At 42.1% G+C, this 19,507-nt stretch overlaps 1 protein-coding gene across 6 annotated transcripts in view; it reads right to left on the bottom strand.

The window, feature by feature from the left end:
- Positions 1-18,523, bottom strand: part of MTMR1 (myotubularin related protein 1) — a 30,279-nt gene extending 11,756 nt beyond the window's left edge. Inside the window, exons 1-14 of one of the 6 annotated variants that reach the window (XM_072334933.1) lie at positions 18,260-18,523; positions 16,334-16,439; positions 13,939-13,962; positions 11,781-11,834; positions 10,555-10,630; positions 9,570-9,664; positions 9,250-9,357; positions 8,733-8,834; positions 8,263-8,346; positions 7,554-7,703; positions 6,756-6,944; positions 6,095-6,280; positions 4,048-4,254; positions 3,441-3,533 (exon numbers count right to left, since the gene is read on the bottom strand). In XM_072334933.1, coding sequence (XP_072191034.1) covers positions 3,441-3,533; positions 4,048-4,254; positions 6,095-6,280; positions 6,756-6,944; positions 7,554-7,703; positions 8,263-8,346; positions 8,733-8,834; positions 9,250-9,357; positions 9,570-9,664; positions 10,555-10,630; positions 11,781-11,834; positions 13,939-13,962; positions 16,334-16,439; positions 18,260-18,390 — 1,605 coding nt within the window. In that variant the 5' untranslated portion in view covers positions 18,391-18,523. The remainder of the gene's footprint in view (positions 1-3,440; positions 3,534-4,047; positions 4,255-6,094; positions 6,281-6,755; positions 6,945-7,553; positions 7,704-8,262; positions 8,347-8,732; positions 8,835-9,249; positions 9,358-9,569; positions 9,665-10,554; positions 10,631-11,780; positions 11,835-13,938; positions 13,963-16,333; positions 16,440-18,259) is intronic. The other 5 variants (XM_072334935.1, XM_072334938.1, XM_072334936.1 and 2 more) reach the window with 5 other exon arrangements.
- Positions 18,524-19,507: the final 984 nt, after the last annotated feature.

The raw sequence follows: 19,507 nt of genomic DNA, 5'->3' as shown, positions 1-19,507 counted from the left end.
CTGCAGGAGTCTAGAATGTAATACTGCAGATTTACCACCAGGAATTTCTTCCTCTATGCAAAATTCTCAAGTCAGAATTTCATAGAATCACAGAATCATAGAATCACAAGGTCAGAAAGGACCTACAAGACGATCTTGTCCAACCATCCTCCTTTTACCATACCTACAGAAAACCACTAACCCATATCTCCTTGCTCCCTATCCAGATGCCTCTTGAACACTGCCAGGGATGGCAACTCCATCACCTCCCTGGGCAGCCATTGCAGTGCCTGACCACTCTGAGAGAAATAGTTCCTTCTTATGTCCAGTCTAAACCTCATCTGATACAACTTGTGGCCATTTCCTCGGGTCCTGTTTGTTGCCTGGGGAAGAGATCAAGCCCCTCCTCGTCACAACCTCCCTTCAGGAAGTTGTAGAGTGCAAAGATGTGAAGAAAGCAGCAGCCTGGGTTCAGTCATGTGTCACTAAGCAATACTATTGCCTTGGCATCAGTTTGAGAGAGACTTTAAAAAGAAAAAGGCAAGTGTAGCTGGGAGGAATAACCTAGCAGTCATGGCTGGGGATGGACTAACTCATCCGGAAACTCCTCTTCAGTGTCACCTGTGGTTTGTGACATGATATTCATGTTGAAAGTAAGGAGCTGAATAACATGCAATGGTTGTGCTTGTGTTTAAAACAGAAAGATCTATGTTTTAAGCAATATTGTTTTAAAAGAAGATTGTTCTTGCAGTGTTTGACTTAAAACCTCCTTCTAAGGCTTCTCAAGCTAAGACATACCAACTTTCAGCTGAAAGTTCTGAGTATGGAAACCACCAATATCATGACGTACAGAATAAATGGAGCCTTCTTTCTGACCCTGTTACGGATAAAGTACTGTTCAACAGCATTCAATGCTCACAGTACAGCTTCCTATACAAAGCAACAGCTTCCTATACAAAGCAACAGTTTGCTTTCCATCACCAAGCCATTTTTTTTTTTAAGTAAAACATAAAGGATATTAAGAAAGATGCAAGGTAAGATGATCAAATTCTCTTTTTCAGTCAAGTACAGAAGTTATCGCTAATGCCCTCACTTTTAGGAACTCATGCTCAAACTCTACTACAGTACAACAATATTAACAACACAGCTATCATTTAAACAAAAACCAGGAGTGTAACCTGCTGAGCAGGTCTGCTGGAACTAGCCAGGGGAGAGCCAGCACCACTTGGATCTCCATCTCCCACACCCGGCCCAGAGCAGCAAGCACATACGTAACACAAAGATAACTGGCAAAGGATGAAAACAATGTTTGGAAGGAACTCTGAAGACAAAGCCTCTCCTAAAGGAGCTTTCCTTAACCAATAGCTCTTAATGAGCCTTGTCACATTAACGTTCTGTGATGGCTCCATCTGCGCTAATCAGATGGATGCCGACATGGCCGCTATTCCGACCTAGCGAAGCATATCCAAAATTCCATACATCAGTGGTTGTGCTCCAACTAATTTATTAATAAGTGATAGCACTTTATTGAAACTCCATCTTGGAATACAAGAGTTGCACTGTTGGAGCTGATGTTTTAAGACTGCAGAGCTTCTGTTACCGCTGCTGAAAAATCACTGACCTAAAAATTCTTTCCTCTGTAGTTCCAAGCCCATTAGTGTCTGTTTGAAGATTCAGGTGGAAACATTCCCCAAATGAAAATTTACTTCCTGTCAAACCCACTAATTGAGAGAGAACATATGGGTCATTAAAATCTCCCACTTGATGCTTCTGGAGGGTTTGTTGTTCATTTTTCTCTTCTTATAAAGGAGGTATTTTAAGAGAAGAATTCTGTTGCTTAAAACGTCTGATGATGCCAAGTGATATCTGACTCAAGGAGATGCAAAACCAACGTGCTTTTTCATTTCATAATCGATAAACCAATTCTGTACCATGGCAACACTCAAAGTTTAAACACTGTGCTGAACGGTGCTTACGATTGCAGAATTGAACTGACCCAGGTTAACTGAGCAGGATATCATAAAGGGTATTACTGAAATCAATGCAAAATGAACCTCCAGAAACTGGTGGCATCCAATAATGAACACAATACACCTTTTTAATCAACCTGAAACGTACCTTTCCGCTATGAGGGAACCATGCTTTAAAGGTAGGAACATAATAACTGAACTGCATTACTACCTGACGATTTTGCAGGTGTTTTTCATTTCCATCAGGTAACGTGGCCGTTCCAACTCAACATCTGCTTCTTGAAATCATTAAAATTTACAGACAGCAGTGGGAAATCAACTTATTTTTTCAATCTGCTATCAATGTACTTCTCTCAAACTCCCTAACACTGTATTAGTTGTCACGAAGCCTGTAAAAATCTGGGAAAATATCGGGCTGTCAATAACTAAATTTCATTGTCTGAAGCTATCCAGAGGTCTGTATCCCAGCTCCAGTTAAAGATTCTCATGCTATATTAAGCTGCATGTTTTGAGAATGAAATGCTTAGAGCACAAAAGTAAATTTGCTTGCTTAGAGCCCGCGCCCAAGCACGAGTCTGAACGCACATCCCCTCCCAGCCAATGACGCTTATTTGAGCTTTGGAACATGTCACACATGTTTGCCATGGATTCTGAAGCAAGAAACTTAAAACTGTGCTATAAGCAAGCGAGATTCACAAGGATGAAATAGAATCCTGGTTCTCCCAGGTGTATGTCAAGGCAACCACAATCTCCACACACATTCTCTAAGTGCCAAAGTCAACTAAAAAAACAGTGGCCCAAAACTTTCAAAGAATGATGTTTCCTATTTTGTTGTACTGTAACTTTAATTACTTTCCAGCATCACTGTTGTTCGAATTTCCCAACAGTTTTTGGATCCATGTTTTGAACAGATGTGGTATTGGCTAAATGTTCCATAGCTCCGCTGTTATTATTTTTATCTCAACAAGAGGCAACTGAACTGTTAATGGCAAGAAACAGGAGGCAGACAGGGAGAAAACAAAAACAGAAGAGGCTGCTCTTAATTACGGATCTCCCCAGAGGACTTCTGTTCTTACCAGGTGTTTAGAAGTCTCTCTCTTTGCTATTGTTATTAGCCTTCCCCTGAGAGAGGGGCAGAATTCCACATTTATTTTTCTCCAGCCATAATAAACAGCAGATTAATGCTGAAATACAGATACACAGAAAGTCTTCAAGCAACTCTGAACAAGGGCCCAGCAGTGCAGCGGGAAGCTTTCCTAACGCATGTAGGACAACTGTTTCAAATACACACTTTAGAAAGCATGATGCAAGATTTTTGAGCACCATGTTCACAAGAACAACACTGAGGTGTTCTGGGAGTGCAAGAATTGTGTGGAACCAGAACTTTATCTTCCTCGCCTCAAAACAATTCACATACTACGCAAACTTCAGTACAATGTATTTTTCCATAACAGCACAAAGACCTCAAAAATATATTCCTAGACACCTTACCTGCTTTGTCATTTGCCAAACACAGTCAATGAACTGAAGGAAAATGGGAGATCTGTCTGCATCGGCATGATCATCACCTCCATGTCCTACTCGCTGAAAGACAGGATGAGGTTTTCACTCCTGACCAGTGTATTTACAGCATTGTTTAAAGACAATACATACAAAGATGAACAAGACAAGCAAATTTTCCATAAGGCCAATCTATACTTTTCAATTGTTAAAAACACACCCCAATATTCACTTATTGACATGCTGCTGTTGTTCAGCAGAGCTCTCTCAGTCGTTTCCTCCGTCTTTAAAGTATAGCTGTTTATGGGATCAAACTGGTAGGTACTTAGTACAACTATACTCAAACAATGATGAAACTTCCATGTCCACTTGCTTAAGTATGTATTGTTTCTCCTGAAACACTCTCAAGCCAGATGCCAAAAATGTCACTGCATTATGCTTTAAAAAATACAGTCATGGTATCATGCCCTAATTTCCTGCTAACCCTTCAGTCAAATGAATACTGCAGAAACTAAAGAGCAAAGTGATGTGAGAAAGCACACCATACAAAATTAAAGAGCTGAAGGTGACAAATAACATATGAACGCTTTCACCTTACCATTGCAAATCGGTGTCCAAAACTTATCCATTCCTTTTCTATAAGGATTTCAAAGCCCTTGATAGTTCTGTAATAGCTGTCCAGCATAAGCATAGCTAGTGCAGTAAGTTGTGCTGTTCGATCCCAGCCATCACTGCAATGTACCACCACAGAAGTTTTACCAGATTCAATTTTATCTGCAATTCTTACTGCTCCGGCAAGAAGCATCTTAAATAAATAAAAACAAGCATATTAAATATAAAACAAAACTCCACCAAAAGGTATGATTTTATACTTCTAAACATCACATCTTTGAAATTTGCGGATTAATTACACAGTTATCTGGACAACACCGCGTTAAAATCAGAGACTTTCCAACAGCAAGATGCATACACCTGGAGGGACAAAAGCCAGTCCTCAAGCATATAGAATATATGTGAATATAGACAAAAACCCTGTAATCTACCCCAAAGGCAAAGGGTTCAAGAAGATCAAAGTTCATCTTCACAGGAAAGAATCACTCCTGTCTTCCTCAGCTTTCAGTTCTCAACTGCTAGCACTACAGGAAGGGACTGGGCTACTACACTAGGCTGATCTCAATCAAAACACAACCCAAACAAAACCAGGGACTGCTGGCTGGGAGCCTACCCTGATCTGCTGATGCATGAAGCACACAGCATGAGAAACACAAGCCATGAATAAGGCCATGAATAACCTGGACTCAGAAGCACGCTGGGGGAACAAAGGACAGAGATGGCAGAGAACTGAAATTCACTCGTGTGAACCTGCTGTTTCTGTCTCCCACACAAAACCTTCTCTTAGCTCTCTCTGGCTGCTCTCTAGTTGCTTTGTTTTTTTAATACTTGAATAATCTCTCTCCTATGGAGGTCTGTCCCTAAAACACAGCCTATCATGAAACTGATAAATATGTGGGGAAGAAAAGCACCAGAATAGGACCTCAGAAAAATTCCTCTCTCTGCATTCCAATGTGAGAAAACAGAAAATTGCTAAACACTTGCATTCTTCCCTTTCCAAGCATGTAACATGTCTTCCTGGGAAGGAGGAAAGCTACACTCAATGCAGAAGTGCACAAGACCAGTCTTCAAAGCAATTGCAAGGCCATGCTGCACAATCGTCACCAAAAGGTGATCAGTGTATAAAAATCCACTTTTAAAACTTGATGATTATATTTAAGGCCAGGCTGGTTATTAAAAAATACAACAACAAAAAACTTTCCAGATACTCAAGATTCCCAAATCCCCTTGAAATAGACAACTTCAAATGAACAGTGGTCCCAAAAGAACATTACATTTGTTTAAATCTTGTATAATCATGTAAGCATTTGCTCCCTCTACTGATTCTCCTGCAGCAGTTAGCAAGCACTATCTACTGAATAAGTATAACTGATTAATTCAAAGCATGTTTGGCGTGAGTGACATTTGAGGCAATTGCTAATAAGACAAATTCCACTCCACCCATACTCATAATAAACAGAGGAGTGAATATGATAATGAAATAACCTATTCTAAAAGCATTTCAGAGGCTAATGAATCAGACTGTAAAACTGTGATTTATTTTAATATCACATTAACTAACAGAACAGATTATTGCTCAGTGCAACACAGACTGTAAACAGCCCAGGAAAATGTAGGTGTCCAACACACGAACACCAACACTGCACTGAAGGAGAGAAGGATGAGAAAAGACGGCTGCATTTACAGTGAAGTCCTCTTGGCAGCAATTCAAATGCAATCTGAAGTTCCCAGGGCAGTTTTCCAAGAAGAAGGGATAACCCTGGACTGCACACAAACATCTTCTCTCAAGAAAAGAAAACCTTGTCCAACACCAAATATGATACTGAGTTATAAGGAGTTAACTCATTACCTACCAACACACAGAGCCAGAAACATAAAGTTACCAAGGAATGGATCAACTTCAGTTAAAATGCTAGGCTATTTAAAAAATAATACTGATTAAAGACTCTAGACATTATTTTAATAACGTTTTCAGAAATGCAAGCAAATAACACAATTTAAAAACTATTTTTTCCATGTTGAAAGAATTTTACCCTTATATATTCCAGCCAATGTGTGGAGTCCACGTTTGATAACCACCGAGTCTCATCAATAGTAGGGTAAACTATTTCTTTAAGCTTACGCAGGGATTCTCTCATTACATGTATATTATGAATTTCCAGAAAGACCAACTCTGCGTTTGGGTAGGCACTTTCACTCTCATATCCTCCACCTTTTGCCTGTCATAAAAATAAAGTAAAAACAGAAAAAGAAAAGAACACATTCTTCAGTATAAGGCTGAAGGAGTTGTTTCAGTCAGGGTTCAGGATTTTTTTGAGAATAAGAACTATTCTAGCACTATTAAAAACACCTTCTTGGTTTTGATTTCTCCAAGAAGTGCTAGGAGTAGGTTTTTTAGACTGAAGAAATCCTGTATTGTAGTGAGCTACACCTGATAATACAGCTATGCACTTTCCTCTTGTTACTATTGAAATCTTCGTCCTTCTGCTGGTGATACTGAATTATTCCTCAGGAACATGCTGCCTTCAACTCCAAAATACACCAAACAACTTACTTCCCTTCCCATGCTCTGAACAGAGATCCCTGTTTGAATTTATTTTCACATCAAATTCCCTGAATCATCATCTCTTGCTCAATTTTCAGCCCCGTGGAATAAAGAGTGAACCATCACTGCTGTTCACAGTACCAACCTACCTTGTTTGTATCTGCGACACTATTTTGTCTGGCATCAAAGATGATAAGTTTATGTGACTGAGCATTGGCATCCATAATTGTCTGCAAATATTTTTCATCCTCTTTACAATGCTTATCATTTGGGCCTACCAATGGCTGGCTGCATCGTGTTATTGTTGCTTGGCTCTCCGGATGAATCCAGGATAACACCTGGGATAAAGCAAAACTATTTTATCTTACTGTACTAATATAAAAGCATCAAGCCAGAGTGCAATTAGACAACCACTGCCTACATGGCAAAGGAGGTTCATATGGACATTAAGAAAAATTTCCTTACAGTGACAGCAGCCAAACAGCAGAACAGGTTTCCATGTGGAAGTCTAAGGACCAGTACAGCACTTTGCTAAGCAGACCTACAGCATGAACACTGTCACCCCTTCATGCATTTAAAAGGACTTTCTCACTACCTGCAACATGAATCTATTCTCAAGAAAACTGCCATGGCTGTAACACATTCCATACCAAATCAGAACACAAGTTCATATGTGAATTAGCACCAAACAATACTCCAAGCCTAGAAGCATTAACTCCAAACAAAAATGTATTACGCAGCACAATAACCAAACATTAAGACTCACATCTGAGCTGCTTTCTTCAGTTCTAAACTCATGAAGCCTTATTCTTCCTTCTTTGCCCCCTTTTCAGAAAGGAAGTGGGCCAACTAATGTTAAATTAAAGCAGCCAGAAGAACTCTGATCATTTCTTACAAGCTAGAAAATACATAGAGCACTTCTAGTTCCTTGCACAAGTTTCACTTACTGGAACTCTGCCTTTTGCTCTGAACGCTGCCACTTTTGAGAGGTCATCATCCTTTACACTGGTTGGCACAACAAGAACAGCAGGATATGTATCACAAAGCTCATAGGTGCTGTTAATTTTTGATATTTTCCAACTCTCATTGGGCAAGCCCTGTAAGAAAGCAAAGTATTTTTTCTATTTTTCAGGCTAGATGTGTATTTATCTGGGTTCTGTGATAAACATTTTGATATTTTACACTTAAAAAAGTATGCTCACATGTTTATCTTAAATAAGCCATAAATTTTAGGTCCATAAATTTTATTCTAAGTTAATACAATGAAAGACTTTCCTGCTGATTATCTTTAAAACTGCTATGCAAAACAACCATGTCAACAGACTGCACGCTCAGGTAAGAAGTGACCATACAATGAAATAATAATGTTGCAACTGGGAAACTAGATTTGCTGTGGCAAACTAAGGTTACTCCTTTGTTTAATCCTGCTTATTCAAAAGCAAATCTTCATAGAGCCTGTGTAAAAACAGCACTTGGAAAACGTAGATTCAGGAACACGTTAACACAGATCAATTTGCTCAAGAACCTGTTGTGGCCATCATCTTTAGCAGGTGGTTAACATTCTCAAAGTCAGGCCACTTGTTTTTATGACCTTAGCATGAGACTGAGATAGTCTCTGTAGGCAGCCAAAGATGAAAAATTTCCTACGCAACTTACCTGCCTCTTGTATTCTGACAACGGATCATATACTTTCCAACCATTAACAGGAAACTTTTCTTTATAGCTGAATGCAAAAAGAGGCTGAAGATAACAAAGCAGAGGTATAAATTACTATCTGAGGGGCTGTAAGTACAATAAGCTCCAAAACACAGAATCCTATTTCAAATGTCACATTTCTAGAACTCTTTAACAGCAGGTACAAACTTTTCAGACAAGAATGGACAGCATTCTGCTAGAAAGTAAGTTGAAGACAGTTCTTTCTTTCAATACATGCCATGTAATTAAAAAAATCAGGAAAGAGGATGTCACATAATGTTTTACAAATGCAAAAAGGAGACAAAAGCATCATAGTAGTTTGCCTGCTCTGTAACAGATTCTATCAACCAATACTTCAGTGTTTGTTACCCAGCACTTCCAATTTCCCCACCTACAGACCCAGACACCTTCCTTTGCACCTTAAGACGTACCAGTCCATTAGAGACAGGAAACGCACGCGTTACAAGGTTTTCAAATATCTCCAATCTGTTCTGCTCTTCCTGTTTATAGGCAAGCCGCAAATTTCGCATATCCTGTCAAAAATAAAGTCACGTTATTTTATCCAATGGTAAATTTAAAACAGATAACAGCGGTTATAAGACATACTACAGAAGGAAGGCATATAAGTAATGGTCAGTCACTGACATCATTTGACCCACATCAGAATGGGGTTTCACAACTGTTTGTACTGGATGACTGCAGTTGTTGCAGTATCTAGCAACTCAAATGACAACAGCCATTCTTCCTTTCAATTCACTCTTGGGACAAAAGGCAGAAGTGCTGAAGGCTGCACAAGTATCACAAGAGGAATTGAAAGGTGTTATCTAAATGAAGCAATGTTCAAATACAGGGAACTGAGCGGACAGAAAGCACACGAATTCTGATTCCTCTCACCAGAAAACATAACGAAAACAGTTCTAAAATGAATGTATCTGTACCATGTCATACCTTGCAAACTATTTCTATACCGCATGAGTTGTCTCCATGGCTTTGTACTCCGATTTTTTCAACTCTACTTATCACTCCAAGAGGAACGTCGACAACAAAAGGAGGATCCTGAAATTTGTACACAGAGCAAATGAGTTTTGTTACATCTGGTTTGGAACACAGTCTTGTATCATTCATGTGTTTCATTACGATCAACTACAATTCCCGTTCAATAGACCGCTGTGGAACATCATCGTTCACTTACAACAAATCCGTCACTTTCTTAAATCTACTTCAGAAACACTTCTACCTGACAGAAAACGCAGATAGTGAACTCTTACCCTTTCAACGCTTTTGATATACATTCTGAAGTCCGTCACTGTCAGTGTACCGCTGACTGCTCCCATAAATGGACAGATGTACATAACGTCTTTAGCTGAAAAACAGACCAATTGAAGCTCTGTTTTATTATTATAGACATTTATTCCATAAAAATCTTTTTCAGTTAAAGAACAGTAAGATTTTTGCAGTTCCATAATAAAAAGTCAGATACTCGAGCCATAAGAAAGAGGAAAGCATGGTCTACAAATGCTACCCAGGACTGAGAGAGCTGTCCTCAACCAGGAAAAGAATTCCTCCCTGCTTCTCAGCACCTACTCAGCAGCCAGGACTGAGTTCAGCGTGTGTGTGTGGCAGGCAGGTAACAAAGCCTGCCATTCTGCTGCTATGCTGAGCTGCAGGCAGCTCCAGTCCCTGCCCTGCGGTGTAAGGTACCCCAACTCACCTCCAAGAGGGAGCATGCAAACGGTAGTTATAGTCATAGAGAAGTATGAGACTCATTTCAAAGTTACGTGTGCTCACGTATGCTTTTATTTGAAAGACTGCATGCTGAATCCTAGGTAAGTACTGTACTACTAATGCAGAGCTTGCTATCATAGGCCAAAGTGAAATAAATCTGATGTAGAACTGGAAATGAAGTTTCATGGAACTTTCTGTTTTTTGCTACCACAAATTAAACCGTTTCAATCCAAGAAGTATTCTCAGCAACTCCAAACAGAAACACAACCTGTGTTCCTGATATGGAATGAAATCATCCTTGAAGTGAATGATGTACCTAAGTGGACAAAGTCATCTTCTTGAACTGATTGCTTTTACAAGTTTACATTTGGTTTTAAAAGACAAAGAAAAGAAATCCACACCACATCTCCTAATCCAAAATGGCAAGACATTAAAAGAACAAAACTCAAAAATAGAACATTATTTCCCTTTGTGTAAACAAACTAGTGGATTAATGGTATTCAGTGTAGTACTTGGTAGTTTGCTTACCAATAACTTTGATTGATTCGCCAGGAAAAAGCGGAGCCTCTTCCATCTGTGCTAGTTTGTTTCCATCCCGCAGCGCCTGGCAGGAACCCAAAACTATGAGTAAATCTCACTTTCCATCTGCACTGCATCGATACATTTCGATGAAAAGTGCTTTAACTACTACATTACTGGAACACAAATAGTGCATCTTTTTTCATAAGGCACAATTGTATCAAACAGTACTGTATTAAAAGAGGCAAGATGCGGTGCTATAAATATCACACAGACATACATTAGTCATATATTAGTAACACAGCATTTATGCAACAATTAGTTTTAAGCGCTGGCTACATATAGCATAGGAAAGTATGAACAATACCAGCCCAAATTTGCAGCTATTAATTTGTTAGTCTTTTGCTAAAAGAAACCATTCTTTTCTAATAGCAGTCAGAAACATCCTGACGTGCTCTTTTATGGAAGAGCTCCACTATGGGAGTTGTGGATCAGGAAAGTTAGATTAAGAATGAAGTAAAAATGAAATACAGAAGAACAATTAGTGGTTTTAAAGTAAGGGCTAGTTTACAAATTTCCCTGTAGGTAAGTGGCTTCATTGCTGGATGACACAAGATTAACCCTCTGGGTCCTTTGTTGGAGGCAAAGATTTACTACAAATTTCAATTAACAACACGGTGGTTTGTGGGACTTTAAGGGGCCATGTGAGAAAAGGAGCTCTTTCTTGTCAACACGATGAGACGTTAAGGTTTCAATTTCATACATCTTGAATGAGATTAAACATAATGGACTATTTCATAATGAAGAAATGTCTTCCCTTGTAGCTCTGATCCACATACAAATAATTGATAGGATTGGGCTGTCTCCAAACTAAACCAAAAAACTACTGCAAGCCTGTATTCAGTAACTTCTAAAAATGTTTAGATTGATGTTGGGTTTTCATTTTCTTTGTTACTACCAGATTTTTATACGTAGCATCCAATCACAAGGAAGATAACATGCAGACAAGGAGCCAACACTCACGAACTCAGAGGACACTGTGCTGTCAGATGGGGCCTTAGGTGCAATGGTTGGACCACATGCCATCAGATGAAGACCCTACCTAGCACATAACCAAACACACTACGTACTTTCTACAGATCCTCTAAAAATGAGAAATACGAGGTCTCAATGTACTGCACTAGCGTACGCTACCTGGCTACACAGTTAATGAATGAAAGAGAAGTAAAACTTGCCACCTGATCAGCTTCTGCTTCAGAATGATAGCCATTGTGTCCATCCTGAATCTCCTGCATTGCATGAGGCAGCAGTAGGGCAAGAGAAAAGTAACAGGAAAAATCATGCACACAACAGGTGAAAGGACAGAACCTTTTCTAGTTTCCCCCTTTTTATTCTATCCTTAAAGAGACAGCATATACTTTAACCCCAGCTTTGATCTCCAGAGCTCCCCACTCCTGGCACTAAACTCCCTCCTGGGGCTACTCATTTAATGTTATTTGGCACAACACAGAATTCAAAGCTTACTATCTTTTTCACTTGAGAGACTGGGTTGGTACATAAAAAAGGAAAGTATGTACTGTCTTTTTAGACGAGCAACTTCATAGTGAAGAAAATGAATTCAAGGTACATCACATGCTTATAAACAGAAGAAATTGAGTACAGCTAGCAATAGTACCATTAGGACAAAAGTCATGCGGTCTTCCAAGGAAAAAATAGTTCAAATACTATTATTCAGTCAATTTTAGAAACGCGATACTGTACAAGCCATGTTTTAATTAACTTTCAGTTTCACAGTTTCACATTTATCCCACAACTTCTGCATTGCTATGAAGGTGACTCAGAAACTTTAAAGTTGCAATTACTCTTCAGAGCAAAATAATGCAAATGAGTCCCTTTTTTTTTAAACATGTATGTATATACATTTTGCATTGTAACGGCAGCCAATCCTGAAGACTTATTAAATCTCTTTAATAAACTTCATGTCCCTACACACTCTGGGTAGAAGCACCGACATCGCTGGGTCAAATGAAGTAACTGCCAGAACTGTTCTTCCATGCTCTTTCAGCACTGAGTAGAGACAAGCTGTGTCTGTGACGTTCCAGTACTCCCAGCCCATGTGCAAACTTCTCACTTGGAAGACTGTAAAGCCAGACTCAGTCTACATTTACAATTGTTTGCCAAAGCCAATTGTTTCTTTTAATGGTATTTCTACAGAGCTCCCCAAAAAGAGGAATCACCTTCAGCCAATTTGGACTCTACAAGGGCTCAAAATGTTTTCCCTAGTAAAAAAAAAAACAAGCAAACAACTTTCAAATTCTAAGTAAAGAATTGCTGGCATCTAAGCATTGACTGAATTTTGGTAACTGGAAATTGCTTGCATTCCAACCATACAAACACTGCTTCCGAAATTAAAGCAGACATAGCGATCCCTGAGAGAAAATCAGAAGGACCAGCAGAGCACACCAACAGACTGGAAAGCAATGAAGGACAGAGAAGCACAGCAGACCACTCCAAGATCAAAGCCCTTACAAAGGGCTAAGAAAAACCGATGGAAAACGGTCCATTTCTGTTAGTCATCCCACGCCAATTATTTCAAGAGCCTTCTATTAAAAAAAAAAAAAGAATCAACTTGTGAACGTTGACTGAACACATCATTTTCAACATGTAAACAAGAGATAAGAAAGGCATCATTCAGACTTCTTTTCTTGATGCGAGACCAAACAAGAGCTCTTTGTTCGAATCGAAGTGTTAGACACATTTCATGAACAACGTCAGAACGCTGTCCAGATCATTTCTCACTCTATACATGCTACTGAGAGGGACAAAACAATGAAGAATAGGCAAGACCTACAAAACTGTCATTAAAAAGACGCAGGGCGATGCACTAGCATCCAACTTCCAACCCAGCCTCCCATTCTACAACAGGATTGAGGTAATTAAAGTAGCACATGTACAAAAGCAAGAATGAACGTGAATCTTGTTTCATTCAACAGGCTGGACGAAGATGCAATGCTTTCATCCACCAACACTCTTTAATGCAGACACTACGTTAGAGGTGCTCACACAGTACTCAGCAGTCAGAAGCATGTAAGCCTCAGCTGCAAGCTTTGTCAAAATACATACGGTAACACTGAAGTTAGTTTTGCCCATTTGTAATGCAATTCAAACACACTGCTTTCTCACACATTGACTTTTATTGCTCATGAAAACATAGTAACGGATATGAAGCATTTCTATGGCAAAGAAGCTGTTGCACTGCATAGAAACACAGCCTGAGAGATCATAAAAACCATCGACGAAGTAAAGAAGAACGTTTGACACACCAAGATGTCACACAGCACAAAGGACAAACAGGCAGGAGGCCGTTTTACTACTTGCCACAGGTAACCTTACCCGAATATCAGGCCTCCTGTACACCTGTTAGTTAAAATATAACATGTTATCCAACAAAATGCACAGCTTTGATTCATTAAAGGTATTACAGCATTTGTCAGATTTTCAAGAGAACTCTACTTCCAAGCATATTCATTACAGATGAACTTAAAAGCAGAACACAACAACCCCATGTACGTATAGCAGCTCCTACTTGCAGGATTATTCTGCTGTGAAAGTATGCTGGTCACTTCCATTTAGTGCTGAAACAAATTCACTCCTAATCACTATTTTATTCAATGCTACTGTGACATGGGATGAACAAGCCCAGTGATCCTCTGAGGTAAAAATAAGAAGACTGCGGTAACAGTGATGAAATACAACCCCCAGATCTTCTGGATTCTAATGGCAAAACACAGACAGCTGCAGCTCTTTGTTAGAATCACACAGAATCATAGAATGGCCCAGCTTGGAAGGGACCTCAAGGGTCACAAATCTCCACCCCACCGCTACAGGCAGGGCCACCAACCCCCATATTTAACACTAGATCAGGCTGCCCAGGGCCCCATCCAACCCGGCCTTGAACATCTCCAGGGATGGGGCATCCATAGCATCTCTGGGCAGCTTGTTCTGGCACCTCACCGCTCTCACATTCAACTTATTTCTGAAGGCAGATGCACCCAGCTTCTGCTACCTGCATGACTTCCAGGCACAGCAGTGCTTCCTTCAGCAGCACTGCCAGGCAGAGCCCCATGCCATCCTGCAGCTCCCAGCTCGCTCAGTGCTCACCAGGTGGAACTGTTTCTTACCGTCACACCAGTGTCACCCACCTTATTCCTAAAGATGAGGACTCTGTTTCTTAATGCTGAATGTACAGCACCAGTTTTTCTGGATCTATGCTAGCCATACAGGTGCCTGCAGTACTGACTAAGCACTGCTGAGCCACCACAGACACCAAGCACAAAGGAAAGCCTTTCCTAAAGCACAGACAAGACTCAGGTTCTTAATTCAGATAAAGAAATTCTGGGACAGAAAATTATATGTGGTTATGCAGAGATCAAATCGCATCACAATAATGGCAAATACTTTCTTTTTAAACACAAAAATTCTAAATACTCATTATTTTTTGTTCCTTCGTTTCTAAGAAACAGAGATAAACGCACCTAACTAGGCCTCAAAAGACTTAGTCCTCTTAAGTAATAACCAAGGTGAATATGCAACAGAGAATGAAGCTACTCAGGATACAAAGGAGTGCCTTATAACAAAGGCAGAGGAATACCATGTAACTCAGAGATAAACTGAGCACTGAGCTGACACACCTGCCTTTTACCCCAACAAAGTCCTTGATCTACATGGCACAGACAACTCTGTCAGCTGTAACGCAGTGTCCCACAGTGCTCTGTCCAAGACTTTACCCTTGAGAGCTGCCCGTCCTTTATAAGGGTAAGGAGCTGGCAGTGCCGATGACACCAAGCTCTCTGAAGGGAATTTTCAAACAGACTATATAGTCAGAAACACTGTGGAACTCATCTTCAAGTGCGGGCAGATTCTCATCTGCAGTCACAGAGTCTAAAATACACTGGTGCTGGACAGCAAACTTTGAAACATAAGAGTTCATTAGCAAATGGTTTCAAATCTAGTTAAAAACAAGGAAAGTAACATTTTCATCTGGTTATTTTACACCAATATCAAATCCTTTTAAGTCTAGAACAAAAGCAGCAAGTACATTCTGAACCAGATTGCAGCAGCCTGTCTTTGTTCACACAGGTGACCTGTGTTCTCAGACAGGTTCAATTAACTGCCTCCATAAAGAAACAGCAAACAAGCACAAAAGAACAGGTGTAAAAAGCAGAATGAAACCTATTAGGTGAGGAATGCTCTGCCATCATTAATAACAAAAATATAGCTGGGAAGGAACAAAAAAGGTGATATTGTTTAGTTTCACATTAATTTCTCTCTCTTTGGTCAAATCCAATGTAAAATGATAATACTAACGTTCCTTGAGCAGTAATAAAGAGGCAATAAAGACGTGTGCTTTCATTTCTTTCTGGTGAAGTCTAGAGAGATCACTGGTACTGCAAATGACACAAAGCAACTTCAACCTACAACTATTAATTTACTTTAGCTATGTTTCCTGTTTTGTTTGATGTGGTAATCAGAAGAAGGATTAAGTCGTTCCTGGCATTTCATTCAGCACAACCTTTAGTTTTCCTGTACACTTCACTGTCACTCCTCTAACTATGGAGGAAAATATAGATCACATTCAAATGAATCCTCTGCACAAATGAGATGCTTCTAGTTGTGAAACATTCCGAGGTCACTGAAGTACTTACCAGCTGACACTCAAAGCAGCAAGGCCTTTCCTGACTGCTCACTCTTACCCAGAACAAATGAACATGCTGCTCAGGGCACTTACCCGGTAGTCTCTGGACACACCTTCGGAAGGGACAGACCCAGAGATCTGACTGGAAATGGTCGCAGCTATCAGCTGTTTGCACCATTCAACATGCGATCCTGTGGGGCTACAGAAACAGAATACTTAACGTTGTTTAACAAGCAATATGCTACAACCAAAAAGGACAGTGCAGTGGAAAGGAGTGGAACAGCAAAAGGACTAGGGCAGATAGAAGGGAAAAGCGCTCACCCATCATCAAAGACCTCGGCTCACAGGAAAAACTACAGGGGAAGGATCTCCAACCAGAGATCCCTACCCAGTGGCAGTCAGCCCTTAAATGAGGTCTAAGAGAGGTGCAGCCAGGCTCCAGTCACCCAGCCGAACTGCCTTCCCCTGTGCTCCCAGGGCTGACCCGGTCCTTTCCCTAGGTGCTCAATCAGTGGTTCACCAGTTACCATACACATTCAAAATATATATTGAGAACAACATGGCACAGCAGTACAAAACAAGGCCATCAGTGAGTGTTAACGCTATACAAACCAGGCTTCTTTGGGGGCAGAACACAATTATTTCAATGTACAAAGGAGGTAAAAGAATTTTACTGGATCTTAACAGAGATGTAGAGCTGTCAGTGGGCCGAATGCATGCTTATGGTCCTTGGACCTTATAAAAATGTAAAGCTTGTTCCCAAATCAAATGTAAACCAAAATTGTAAATTCATTTTTAAAGCTAATTCACAAACTAACTTTGTATTCTCTGACAAATTGTAATGGCTGCAAAATCGTACACAACCAGGTCACAAAATGCTATTTTGCAAGTACAGCATCTCCTAAACCTGAGAGCAGTACTGGACTCGAGTTCAGATTCACCTAAAGAAACATTCACCTAAGTTTTGCAAAGAGTTCGAGCTTGGTATCTCCAGTAATCCTCTGCTGAGCTTGTTTATTTCACCTTCCTTCACATCTCTTGATTTCTACTATATCTCTTTAGGGTTAGCCTAAGCTTGTTTCCAAAGCAGCATTTAGTCATTAATTAAGAAAAAGATTTCTCTGTGCCTGATCTTCATCAGGCCCCGCTAGTTCAGTGCCAGCTGAAGAGGTGCGGAGGTGCCCAGCTCTGGTGCAGCACAGCCCAGCAGTGGGACTCAGCGCCCCACGGGTGGGCAGCATAGTGCCCAGGGCTCCTGCTGCTCCACCCCCCAGCTCACACAATGTGGTACAGCCACACTGAAACTGTTCCAGGGCTCAACAAGGGGGAGAGGCAAACTGAGATAAGAAGCACAAAAGCAAGGAATAAAAGATGTGTACTTGAGTGACAGACAGACTTCTTAGCCAAGATTTCCTGCAGTGTCGAGGTTTCTCCTAAAAGAAAAGCGATGGAACCTAGGAAGAATTCCTAAGTTCTCTCTCTTCTTATCCGAGGGAATTCCGGCTGGTTCCTGCTCTGGGTAAGGTTTACACAGAGCCCTCCGCCTGCCCCCAGCACCTGCCCACCCACCGAGCCGTGCAGCCCGAGGTGAAATACTCGTGTCAGCCAACAGAACAGACGGCTGCAAAAGGAAAACCGCCTCAGGAGAGATAAGAAGTTCCGCAGGTTCCCCATAACCCCAGCCAAAATCCTGCAGGCAGCCCCAGCCTTCACCGCACGGATGACGCTAATCGCGAGAAGCACACAACCGCAGGCAGGAAACTTTGACAAGGGCCAGCGCGCCGACGGAGGAAAATCCGCCGTTTGTTAGAGCGGCGAGACAAAAATAAAGGCGCAGATTTGAAGCACCGGCTGAGCCCCGCTCCCAGACGCCCGCCCGCTGCCCCGGCCCGGCTGCAGAAGGAGGGCCCGGAGGCCTCGGCCCCGTGCGCTGCGCAGGGCAAGGCAGCGCAGGGCAGGGCAGGCCGCCGGGCCGGAGCTCAGCGGCGTAGCGCGGATCCCTCCCGTCCTCCCGCTCACCTGTCCAGGGTCTCGCTGCTGGCCTGCCGCGAACCAGCCCCCGCCGCCGCGCCCGCCCCCGTCCTCGCGGCCCGCCGGCTCACAACGCCGCTCTCCGCCGCCGGCCCGGCCGCCGCCGCCGCCCGCTCCATGGTTCCAGCCGCCGGCGGGACGCCCCGCGCCGCCAGGATGGCGGCCTCCCGCCCGGCCCGGCCCTGCCGCCTCAGCCCGGGCCCCGGCGGCGGCCGAGAGCTGTCACCTGGCGGCTGGGCTTACCCATAGGCCTCCGCGGCGCCGTAAGGGCGGGCAGCGGCCCCGCGCGGAGCGGGAAGGCGGCGCCGGGCGGGAGCGGGGCAGGCCCGGCCCGAGGGAAGCGGCGGAAGGAGGCGGATGGTCGTAAAGAGAAACCTTTATTTTTTTCCCGTCCGCGCACATACAGAGCAGTCGGAGCCCGGACTCCCCTCCCGCCCCGCTCCAGAGCGGCTCTCTCATCGCCCGGCGCCCCACGGCTGTGCTGCGGAAGCCCAGGGCTCAAGCGTGACACCGTACAAACCGAGCTCAAACATACTTCCAAAGGAGGTAGCATGCAAGTCTTTTCGTAGGTACACTGATAACGGTGATGCTGGGATGGATAAGGCATGCAGCAAAGTAAGAAGGCATTCTGCAGTAACTTCCCAGTACAAAACAAGGTGATCGCCCCAGGTCCGCGGAAGGAAGGATACAAGAAAAATAAAACGAAAACACAGAAACAGAGCTCAGGCCAGTATTGCACAAAGGACAGCACAGAGCCGTAGCTGCTGCTGTCTACAGCCCAGCTCTCGCTCTCCCAAAACTGGCAGTCATTGCCCATGACTTCCTTGTTGCTGTCCGGTCCTGGCTCGGCCAGCTGCAGCACAGAAGGCAGCAATACCAACTGCCAGCAAAAGCCAGCAGCACAGCAGAGGGCGCGGGGAGGCTCCGTGCAGACACAGGTGTATTTGCTTGCACCACATTGCCGAATGACAGCCCAAATACTCATTTAAATGGAGCTTCCTATTAACCGTGTGTGAGCTTACATTCACAACAACTCCAGAGTAGCATTTTCCAGAAGGTATTGGATTACAAACATCCCTATGTTTGCGTAATTAATTAATATTACCGTGACAAAACAGAATTAAAATGTAGCATCTTATCTGCTGACTTGAAGAAAAAAATCAAGCCCAAATACAGCCACGCTAGAGAGCCTCTAAGAATGGCACTCAACCAAACCAGCAATATGAGAAATGGAAT

Source organism: Excalfactoria chinensis, chromosome 4 (assembly GCF_039878825.1).
Source record: "Excalfactoria chinensis isolate bCotChi1 chromosome 4, bCotChi1.hap2, whole genome shotgun sequence".
Taxonomy (NCBI): domain Eukaryota; kingdom Metazoa; phylum Chordata; class Aves; order Galliformes; family Phasianidae; genus Excalfactoria; species Excalfactoria chinensis.
This window is presented reverse-complemented; position numbering and strand designations above follow the sequence as displayed.